Here is a 12,038-nt window from a genome sequence, read left to right as displayed (position 1 = left end):
TTAGGTCTGCTTGCCTCTTCCTGCCCCATCACTGTCTACTATGTCATTTGCTTCAGGCGGCTGGGCAGTTGAATAAGTAATCAGTTGAAAACACCAACTGGCTGCTTCACTCTCATGACCACCACTGTCCACCATACCCATGAAATCACAGACAGGCTGACACACCCTGTGTATTGTCTCCATTGTGGTTGCGTTGGGTTCTTCAGGCACTGTGGCTGGCACAGTCTTCTGTGGCCACAGGACTCGCTCAACGGTGATAAAAGATTATTGGTATTCATGTATAGTTACCCCTGACTAGAAGAGCTCGATACCAAGCAGCAACACTTTTGGTCCTCCTAAGATCAATATATAAGTATATATCTGTAGAAATATACACATCTCAGCACTAACTCTTAGCATAAACTTGTCTGCAAGTTTTTCGCCATGCAGGACACTGTCTGTTCGCAGTGTGAGGTTTATGTGCATAATGCACTACAAACAATATATAAAAAGGTTCCGCCGCCAAATGACCGCACCGCGGTCACAAGACCGCGGCGGCCATTCTAACATTTCCTCTGGGCCGGCGGGCGCTCTCCAAAAGAGCGCCCGCCGGCCCAGAGGAAATGCCCCTGCAACGAGGACTCCGGCTCAGAATTGAGCCGGCGTAGTTGCAGGGGTGCGACGGGTGCAGTTGCACCCGTCACGTATTTCAGTGTCTGCATGGCAGACACTGAAATACTTTGCGGGGCCCTCTTACGGGGGCCCCGCGGCACCCCCTACCGCCATCCTGTTCCTGGCGGGAGAGCCGCCAGGAACAGGATGGCGGTAGGGGGTGTCAGAATCCCCATGGCTGCGGAGCGCGCTCCGCAGCCATGGAGGATTCCCCCGAGCAGCGGAAAGTCGGCGGGAGACCGCTGACTTTCCGCTTCTGACCGCGGCTGAACCGCCGCGGTCAGAATGCTCGTGGGAGCACCGCCAGCCTGTTGGCGGTGCTCCCGTGGTCGGTGGCCCTGGCGGCCACCGGCCGCCAGGGTCAGAATGACCCCCATAGTCTTTTCACTTTACCTGTACTATTCGTTTTAAACATTGCCCACAGCAACATAAACATTGCCCACAGCAACATAAACTAACTCGTCCGACTATGACCACTAAAATCCTCATTAAGAGTTTACCAGCTTTTGCTGTGGGGATTCTAGGGAGCCACTCCATTTCTGGTTTGTGTTGCCACGCCAAAATCTGTCAAACATGAGGTCTGATTTTGGAATAACTAAATGAACACATATGCTTTACCCCTGGTTGTTTCCTTGCTAATGGGGACAAATTAGCAAACATTTCCCGCCTACCCAGAGTAAGCGGCAAATGTTAATGGGAGAGTCGTGGAGGTCGGGAGTAGGGTTTGGGTGGGTCAGAGTTTTACAGTAGGCCAAACTAGGGTAGAGTCAGTTGTAGGGAGAAGGGGCATTGTATGATGTTCTCTTTGGAGCAAGTACCACCACTCATAATGAAGATATAAGTTGTGCAGCAGAACAAATACACTTGTTTACTAAGTTGTGTCTAAATCACCTAGAAGTGCAACTTCATTGTGCGTTGATGCAAATGGACTAACCTTAAACAAGTGGTGAAAGCAGTGCCATTTTTCCTCTGCCTGTGTATTGAGTGATGCCTGTGTGACTCAGTATTGATTGGAAAACTGAACGCAAATACTTTGGATACTTAGATGAGATTTATCAGCGTGTCACATGGATAGTAACAACTAATTTACTTTGTGTTTAACTTCTAGGCCTTGGCCAACACTGAAAGCTTTCGTTTCTAGGACCAGCATAGCAAGGGTAGTTGTCAGTGTTCAGAAGATTTATAGTGTACATGCATCCATCATCCATCTTAGGAGGGAGATTGAAATCTCTGTGGACTAACCCTACTGTTAGCTGATCCTTTCTTATTTCCTACCTTGCCTGTTTTTTTTAACCAAATTGCTTGCCAAAACCACATTGTATGCATCGGGCAACAATCTTTTCAAAGGTAGCTTGTATCTGACATCAGAAAGTATTGGACAACCAAGAAGGCATTGAATTTTCAATCCAACAAAAGTGGACATTGGACAAAAACATTGTTCTATCCTAAAAGAGCTCATTGTGTCATTGCAGTTTTGGACAACTTTCACAGCGAGCCTTTGAGATAATGAATGAATCAATAAATTTAATTTTTAGAGTCAAGAACTATCATTCCTGATGGTATCTAGGTACTGCGGTGCGCGGTTTCTGTTGAAAAGCCAGGTCTTGAGTTTCTTTGAAGTCCACTAGGAAGGGTGCTGTTTGAAGGTGGAGGTGCATGTTGTTCCAGGCCTTGGTGGCAGTGTGGGAGAAGGTCCAGTCGGTGGTTGATGTAGGCCAGTCCTTGATCGTGTAAGGCCGTGTAGGCGTTAGTTCGGATGCTGAACTGGCATCTCTTCTGGATGGGTAGGTGGTTAGACATGTTTGGGAGGTCCAGGATGAGTCGAGCAGCCGCGTTCTGTATGGTCTGGAGTCTTTTGAGGAGTTGGGTGGAGATGCCGGACTGGAGTGCATTGCCATAATCGAGGTGGCTTTTGACAAGGGCCTGGGTGATGGTTTTGCTGATGTTGACTGTGATTCATCTGAAGAACCTGCGGAGCATACGGAGAGTGTGGAAGCAGGAGGAGGCAACTCAGTATGGTTTGTCCTTTCCGGGTCAGTCTGCTGTTTAGGATGATGCAGAGGTTGCGTGCATGGTCAGTAGGTGTGGGGGCGGTTCAGAGTATGGTTGGCCACCAGCTGTGGTTCCATATGGATGTGTTTCTCCTGAAGATTAGAACTTCTGTTTTGTCGAAGTTGAGTTTGAGACAGTTTGCTTCCATCCAGTTGGCTTCATTGGTCACGGTGTCTCAGAAGTTAGTCATGGTGGTGGTGGGGGTTCTTCAGTGAACAAGAGGATGAGCTGTTTATTGTCCACGTAGGATATAATGTTGAGACCATGAGGTGTGGAACGGTGTGAGGCTGAGGGATGGTCCTTGGGGTATGCCGCATATGATGTTCTTGGGTTTGAATGTGAAGGAAGGTATGTAGATGCTCTGGGTATGTCCTGTCAGGAAGGAGGTGATCCATTTGATGGCGTTTATTTGCATGCCGATGTTGTGGAATTTGTTGATGAGGTTGTGGTGGGATACGGTGTTGAATGCTGCTGAGAGGTGGAGGAGGATTAGGGCTGCGGTCTCCCCAAGATGCAGGAATGTTCTAATGTTGTGTTTGGCTGTGATGAGTGCGGTCTCAGTACTGTGGTTGGCTTGGAATCCTGATTGGGAGTTGTCAAGCAGGTTGTTTTGCTCCAAGTATTCGGTGAGCTGTTGATTGATGGCCTTCTCAGAGTAGGGGAGCAGCGAGACCATTCGATAATTTTTGAGTTTGCTTGGGTCAACGGATGGTTTTTTTATGAGGGGGTCTGATCTCTGCATGTTTCCATTTGTCTGGGAAGACTGTTGTGGTGATAGAGGTTATGAAGATGCTTGTGAGTTCCGTGCTGATGTGATTGATTCTGAGGTTGAAGAAGTGGTGGGGGCATTGGTCAGAGCTTGCTCTGGAGTAGATGGATGGCATGATTGCCGAGGTGGATTGTGTGGTGAGAGGCGTCCAGGTGGTGATTGTTCGGCTGGTGTGTGCTGGTTGTCAAAGCTGCTGAGGTTGAGGACTGTGGTTGGGGGTTGAAGTTGTTGTATATTATGCAGTCTTGCTGTGAAATTAGTCTGAGAGGGTGTTGCACAGTTCTTTGAAAAGGTGGAATGTGTTCTCTGTTGCTTCCGGGTTGGAGTATTCTTTGACTATTTTGAACAGTTGATGTGGGCTGTGATGTCTGTTCTCTTGGCTTCCTTGATTTGCCTGTGGTAGTCACTAAGGGCAGCTTTGTGGATGGCTCTGTTGGAAGGGTTCCTGGTGGACCGCCATTGTTTCTCGAGTCGGTAGCAGCTACGCTTGGTGGTTCTGTGCTCTGGGGTGTACCAACTGCTTTGTCTTAAGCTTTTGTTGGTTCTGGCTGGCTTCAGCGGGGTGACTCTGTCAGTGCATTTGGTGATCCAGGTGGACAAGTTCTGGCCGGCCTGTTGTAGGTCTCAAGAGGCTTTAGGTTGGGAGTTGCAGAGGCATTGAGTCCACTAAGTCTGCTACCTTGCCCCAGCTGTGGTGGGAAGGGCAGTTGTGTCTGGTGATGGTGTGCTGAGCGTCATAGGTGAAGTGAACTACGGTGTGGTTGGACCAGGTGAGTTCTGTGACATGGCTGAATTTAACTCTGTCGCTGGAGGTGAAGATGGGGTTGACTGTGTGTGTCTGGCTTTGTGCGTGGACCAAGAGAGCAAGGGGTGACATAAATATTGAAAAGGGTCGGGCTAAGTGCAATACCCTGGGGAAAACAGTCTAATCCAGACAGCTTGCTGTCTAGATCCAAGAAAGGAGGTGAGCCAGACGAGGGCTGGGCCATTCACACCAACAGCGGAGGGCTGGGCCATTCACACCAACAGCAGAGAGCCAGTGTAATAGAATCTTGTGAGAGATTGTGTCATACGTCCCCGAGCGATGCAGTAGAACCTGTACAATGTTATAGCCGTAGTCTAGGTTCCACTTTATTAGCTCAAAATGCTCCAGTAGTGCTGTTTTAGTGCTGTTTCGGGCTCTAAAGCCAGATTGTGAAGGATGTACCACGTTAGGATATTCTTTAAATTCAGAGAGCGGAGTTTTGACCAGTTTCTCCAAGATTTTTGAGGAGGCTGGAAGCAGGAAGATAGGGCGAGAATTGGATAACAGTGCTATATCTGATTTTTTTTTCAGCAAGGGGACCACATTAGCTGTTTTCCAGGAGCTAGGTACAACCTCTGATTGTAAGGATGCAGTAAACGGTGTCAGGTAGATATGGCAGATTATATTAGTAATCTCATGTAGACTATATTGGGTGGGGTAGATCTCAGAGGGAGCCAGATTTGCACCTCAGGAAGCTCTCTTTTAGGTTGTCTTCTGAAAGAGATAAAAAACACTTGAGTTTAACTTTTACATTTTTTTCCTCAAAACAGTTACTCAGCTTGCCTCTCAGGTACTGCACAAGGTGGAGCAAACATGGAGAAATCAGAAAACTGTGATACAATCTTAAAAATTTATGTGGGCCTGTTCTTACCCTCATTAATCAGTTTGGAATAATAATTGCCTCTGGCTCATTTAATGTTGTTATGATATGCATTCAACGCTAATTTATAACAAAATTAGTTTTCACTTTTGTAATGACGTCTCCAAATACGATCTAATCTTTTACAGGATTGCCTTTCAACAGATAGCTCTGCTGTAAACCAAGCGGCAGAAGTGGAACAAGACTTTTTTTTTAAAACACTTTTCAGGGGCAACTTTGTCAGCTTCCTTTCCTTCTTCTCGGGAGATTAGTAACAGAAGGAATCACTCTTCTTCTTTCATTTTTCATGTATCGTAATCTTAATATTTCCCTCTTTCATGCATCATGTACCATAATCTTAATTTGAAGAGAATCCAGTAGCTAATAGTTTCTTGTTCATCGTCTCTGACAAAAGGTGGTTGTCTTTCCTTCTAAGTGTAAAGCAGCATTCGATCCACACACGGACCTTGATTCTTCATACTCGTAGAATCATTTTAATAAGATAATAATGCTTAATTTAGATGTGTTTCAGTTAGTCTGATTAGGCCTTAACCAGCTTCCACTAACATCACTTCAGATTTGCAGAAGGAAAGTGCACTTTTATTTTATTTGAACAACCATTCTCCACACGCTTGTGTTTCTTTGTGTACTTTTCCATTTCATTTAATCAGCAAAATAGAAACTTCGTTTGTGGTGTTGTTTACTGTTTTAATGAATTGTATTAGTGTCTTCCTCACAAGGTAGCCATGTTCAGGATGTTTATGTCTTTGTAACATTGTGGCTCCTTTGGTCAACTCTTATCTAGGAACTATTCATTAGCTGAGCTGTCTATTGCATTTCTGCATTTAATAAATGTCACAATAACTACTTCCTTTTCTATGCACACCTTCTGTAACTGATTTAATTCTGAGTAAACCCTCGTGGTTTTAACTTGAATTCTTGCTTTGTTTAGTTTTAAGACATTAAACTTAGTCTTATGAAGACTCAGACCTTTTTGATCCTACATCTCAAACCTTTTAATTGTTTTATTAAAATCGTCAACAACTTTTTAAGTATTCTTTTTGTCTTGGTGACCTCCAAATGATCATCTTCTTGCGTACATCTTTAGAATGCATCCTTTATATTTCCCTCACTGGTGAATTGTGCACAACATTACAGCCTCTGGTCAGAATACAAGAACCTTTTTAAACAATATTCTTTGAACTTAAAATATTTGTTGCATCTATCCAAGGGTAGGTTGTTGTGACAACCCTGTTGCAGTGTTTTTATCAGTATAAAGTGGGGCACATGCTCCTGTCTTCTGTAATGACTATAGAGTTGTTGAATGGCCTCTGGATGGCAACCTTTCACTCATAGTTATTGTGAACCTGATGACTTGCACATTTTTTTAACACTAATCAATAGACAGTTACATTTATTAAACACTTCACAAGTGGAGTCATGTCTTGTGACAGCTTATAAGCTTTTCTGTTTCTATAATATTTCCTTTTCAGCAGATAGGCCATCGGTAAACAACTCCCAATTACCTCATTGTTGTATCTTATATAGGCTTGGTTTAGGTTTTTCATTAAGCTATTTTGGGAAGATGTGTCTGTATTTTTTGAACCCCGTATTAGCTACAACAATGCGGTAATTGGGAGTATCCTACTTAGTGGCTTCAATTCTATCATTGAGCTTTGAAATAGTCTGTCAACCCTCCTAAGTCCTTAACTGTTATGTTTCTACTACTGCATTCAGGCATTCCTGTTCATTTGCACATTATCATGCAAGTTATATGCCACCCATTGGGATTTACTTGTATAACCTTTGGGAATACTTTCCTTTGGCAGTCCTTTAATCTAGAGGCACTATGCAAATCTAAGACATTTTCATTCATCTCTGAAAATTGAACTCCTGAAGTGGATCTAAATGTAATCCTTGCCAAAGAGACATTTGAACTTATGGAAACGTTTCCACAAACCAAATTACTTGGAAATTATTTTTCATTTCCTTTGACTTGTATATCATCTAGGTATAATAAATTATGAGGCTCTTTCAACAGTTGTCTTTGATTATTTTTCCAAAACACATTATATTTGTTACAGTGGATGCTACTAGTCTCTCAAAAGTTGTATTCCAGTTTCACTGTGCTTAACTCAGCAGTGGTTTTGAACGTATGCTGACTTTTGTACCATCGTGCCAGGTTCACTCTGACCCCTCCATTTGTGATTTCGTCTGCACAGCCACCTTCCTCTGACCCCAGTCTCCCCTGTGCTCACGCTGATTCCACGTCTTAGCGCCAGGTTTTTCCTGGCTTTGTTTCCTGCTCCTTCCCAAGGAGGCACCCATATGATCCTCTTCTTTGTTGTTACTTGCCCCACATTTCTTGTGCTTTTGACTTCATTGCGGACCTTTGTGTGCCAAAATCCAGCTGGGCTACTGTTAGACTTTTGGGCTCTGTTTTTAACCTGTGACCATACGCTCACACCAAGCATCACTTACTCTACTATGACATTGAATCTGGTCCTGTAACTAGCTGCATTCTGGAAATCATACCTTTATTCTCTGTTTATATATGTGGAGTTTTGCTCCCCTATAGTCCTGCAACCTATTTTCCATCTGATATAATAGTGACATAGGACCTACTTAGTGTTCTACTACTGCTTCTAGCCTGATGTCAGACCCATGACTAATGGTGTGGTCGAAACAACAGCGACGTCCACAGGCATAAAGACAGTTTCTGAATTAACAGGCTTGTATGCCGAGCATAAAAGATTATTACTTGGATGTCATTTCTTGAATATTCTTGGTTGATTCCTTATTACTCTTTGTACATTTTGTCCCTTTTGATCATCCTAATCGGACTTTATGTTTTTGTTATCACTTGCACCAGGGGGTTACTTTTGAGCACTAGATTTCCATGTTTTTCATGGCTATACCCTATGTTTGACGGTCAACTCTGTATTAAGAAAATTTATAAAAAAAATTATGCTTATGTTGTCTAATTCCAACAACTATTGTCTTCTTTTTTGACAGACTTTCTGGTTTTCGATAGGCATGTGCTAACTATTCCCCATTTATAATTTATTAGTACAAATGATACCTAGTTGGATGGTGTATTATGTACTGCTGTCCACCTTGATGAACAGTTTGCTCCTGTGTTCTTTCACACACGTTTCATTAGGAACAGAATACTGGTGGTCAAAATGAAATATGGGAGACTGACCGCTTTAAAAGAGCATAAAAACTTACCAGATTTAAATAATAAGCAAATAGATATTTATATTTTGTTTATGACAAGGGATCCATGTTAGATAGTTATGGTTTTTAATATGCCATGGTGTACAAAACAAGCTTGCCATTGCAAACCCTGAGTTTGACAAAATCACTATGTTTGCAACAGCAAAGGTGTGTTATAAAAACACCTTTGGCAAATCAGAAAAGTGTCTGTTGTTATATTATGCATATTTGTATAGCATACTATCAACCCGTAAGGTATCCTGGCTCTCAGCAAGTACAGGTCTAGCCAAATTTATGGCCTACTGGTACTACTAAAAAAGCCAGGTATTCAACTTCTTGTGAAATTCAAGAAGCGAGTAGGAGGCTCTTATGTATAGCTGCAGGTCATTCCAACCTTGAGGATCAATGTCGGAGAAAGCCCGACTGCTGGATCTGGTTTTCGTATGCTTGGGATCTGTGCAAGCAAGAGTCCAGATAAGCAGAGGTGTCTGGACAGTTTGTAAAAGTAAATGCCATTGTTGAGGTACACTGGGCCAGTGTTATGTAGTGCCTTGAAAGCCTCAATGAGGAGTTTGAATTGTGCTTGTTTGTGTATGGGGAGCCGGTGGAGCTCTTTCAGTTATGGTATGATGTGAGTGCAGTGTGGGAGGATGAGAGTGATTCTTGCTGCAGAGTTCTCAGTGCTCTGCAGCCTTTGGGTGAGTTTTTTGTTGATTGCGGCATAGAGGGTGTTCTTCTAATCCTGCTTACTTGTGGAGCGGCGTGCATGCTGTTTTTCCAGGTGCGTATTGGGAGTCATTTGGAAGTCTTCCTCAGCAACTTCATCATATGGAAGAATGAACCAGTGACAGCTTTCATTTCGAGTTTGCTGTTGATGAGGATGGTGAGATTATTGGTATGAGTGGTGGGGTAAGTGTCAGTCCTAGGTCCATTGGCCACCAAATGGAGTCCTACGGTGAAATGCTCTTTCTGAAGATCATGTTTTCGATCTTGTTGGAGTTCAGCTTCAGACGGTTAGTCATGCAAGCCTTAAACTTGAGCTGGGCACCAGGCATCTTTTGCGTGAGGGAGAGAATGAGCTGTGTGTCATCATTGTAGGAGAGGACATTGATGTTGGGAGAGCAGATGATGCTAACTAGAGGGATTATATTTCTGTCTTGAAAACGGAGTTCTGAAACTCATTCCGAATAACAGTTAGAAGGGATGTCCCTTCCTAATTGCAAGGCGGGATGACTAACGTGGGACCAGAACCGCAGTCACAAACAGTTGGCCTGATACCTACACCCAAGGTGGGGTGGCAACTTATTCCCACACAGAAACCTGTCCTTATTGTGAATTATCTTAGGCAGCTTTGAACGAGGGCAAGGTGGAAATAGTGAACTGCCAAATGAATATTGATAAGGCAGGCACTTCTGTGACCCTTTGTACACGGGCAGTTTGCACTGCAATCTCTCTGTACATATATCACATTGCTAGTGGATTCCTGTACAGCAATCAGTTGGTGTGCAATTCGCATATGTTGCTTTTCAAACAAGGATTAGTACATCAGGCCCTAAGTTACTAATCAACTGGTGAGAAAGGACAGATTCAATTTACTGTACAAAACAGAAATTATTGTACAAAAAGGATAATTTTAGATTGCAGTTTGTTGATTGGACACATGTTCTCGTAATGTCTGAAGTATGTACAAATATTAGTCTCATTTCCCTTCACTAATACTAAAATTGCTGATGCTAACTTACATGCTGATTTTCAGACCCCACCATTTGGTCCTAAAGCCGTAATACAATTATGTAAGAGCTTGTTTAACGAGCAAGATGGCTTTACTAACTACACTGTCTGCCAGTACGTACTGTAAATGTCAAGGAATGTGAAAGTGGTGGCTAAAAATTAAACTAGTATCCTCAGGTTCATTTGTGGGAGCAGTGCAGGTGCAGCAAACAGAATATAGAATGGATAATGTGTAGCTTCAATAGAATTTGGAAAAGCTCTACTCTTCCTACTAACATTTTTATTTTTTCATTTATAGTTGTTTGCAAATTAAGTAAAGTGTGCTATCATTTGTGTATTTGTTTGATCAGTGCTTGTTTCTGTATTTATTTATTTTTTGTATATTGTTTTGCGGTTCAAATCATCAACAGTGTTTAAGCTGGGGTCCCCAGGTTCCAGTAATGAGTCAGTTGCAGGGGTGATTCCTGTATTCCAATAACAATTCAGTGGAGGTCCCCGGGTTCTAGTAATCATAAAGTGGGCGCCCACTGAACTCAAAAGGTTGAGAACCACTGAGCTAATACATAGCCACTGGAGTTATTTGGCAATAGAAGACCAGATTATGACAAGAAAAGGCAATTATGCAGCACCTACTCTTGCTGTATAGTTTAGCACATGAATAAATGGGTATACGAGCCAGCAACTGAAATATTACCAGTTAAATATTACTAGTTGTCCTAAGTGTGGTGTTTTTCAGTAATGTTTGACCCTTTTGTGCTAGAAACAATCTGTTGAAATCTCCAAATTATGCAGTAGATGGCAAAATTTGCTGTGCTGTAATTTCATATTCTGCAGAGTACCTAGCGGTTGCAGGATCACATAACTAACATCCTGCATGTCTCTGCATAACAAAAAAGAATATATGTCCATTTATTGGATGAAGAACCATTTATGGCTCCTAATTCAGGTTATAATCCTGCATTCCATGCAGTAGTGGATCTCAGTACCATAACATTTGACAAAATATCTAGGTTCTCTTTAGGAAGTGCAGACCAGAAGCATTAGACATACTTTGTGTAAACAGAAAAAGTAATGCTCTCCCCTTTTGATCAGGATCTATATGACTTTAAGTAGTGGTTTTAGATGAAGGTTTGAGTCCTTTTTCTGCCTTTGAAAACGATTTTGGGTCTGTTTCTTTCTCATCTGCGCTTAATCCACTTGGCTCCCTGATGAAGGGTTAACGTATTAGTGCTGATCCCAAACTGTTCCTTTCGTGACACACGTGATATGTAGGTGAAGTTTTGCATATCTTTGGATTGTTTTGTTTGGATTTAAACAGCACTTGAAACATTTGCTTTTTCTCAGTGATGCCTACAATTCAAAACCCGGTTCCATTGATTAGATTGTTCTAGTCATCTTGTTAGCAATTTATGGTTTTACGTGTATGTTCTTACTCAGTTTGTATTGTTTCATTGTCCGTAGTATTTGTTTGAATCTTAAAGCCATTTGCAATGGCATTTGCTTCAGTTTTACACATAATAAAATAAGCAAAGGATTCTGAATGGCTAATTCATGCAGTTCACAAAATTAAACACACGTCTTATGATGAATGTAGTATTGCTTTAAATGTTTGGTATGTTGAGGAGTTTGGAAAAGGATACCAAATTGCAATGCTATATGATCTTGCATTCTAATTCCTTTTTTCTTGCATTGCATTAACACATGGATTTTCCTTGAAGGTTCGAAAAGGTGCCATTGGACCCAGATGTGGCTTGGTGTTTGCATTTAATTCTTCTGAGGGTAAATTTCATGCAGAAGAACACTTCAAAAGATTTGAGAAATACGACACATGGAAGATGAAAGAATTTAAGCAATTTGTGAAAAGCAGGTATTCGTTTTATGACCTTTTTTCTTTCTTTGCCTGTACGTGAAATACTTTTTAGCTATTGCATCAATAATGTTCTATTCTATTA

General features: G+C 42.2%; 1 protein-coding gene across 2 annotated transcripts in view; it reads left to right on the top strand.

Moving 5' to 3' along the window:
* ZZEF1 (zinc finger ZZ-type and EF-hand domain containing 1) overlaps positions 1-12,038 on the top strand; it is a 1,404,152-nt gene that overhangs the window by 245,611 nt on the left and 1,146,503 nt on the right. For both annotated transcript variants that reach the window (XM_069226690.1, XM_069226689.1), the window contains exon 11: positions 11,805-11,953. In XM_069226690.1, coding sequence (XP_069082791.1) covers positions 11,805-11,953 — 149 coding nt within the window. The remainder of the gene's footprint in view (positions 1-11,804; positions 11,954-12,038) is intronic.

Source organism: Pleurodeles waltl, chromosome 3_2 (genome assembly GCF_031143425.1).
Source record: "Pleurodeles waltl isolate 20211129_DDA chromosome 3_2, aPleWal1.hap1.20221129, whole genome shotgun sequence".
In the NCBI taxonomy this organism is placed as follows: domain Eukaryota; kingdom Metazoa; phylum Chordata; class Amphibia; order Caudata; family Salamandridae; genus Pleurodeles; species Pleurodeles waltl.
The sequence above is the reverse complement of the archived record's forward strand: the minus strand, read 5'-3'. Positions and strand labels throughout refer to the sequence as shown.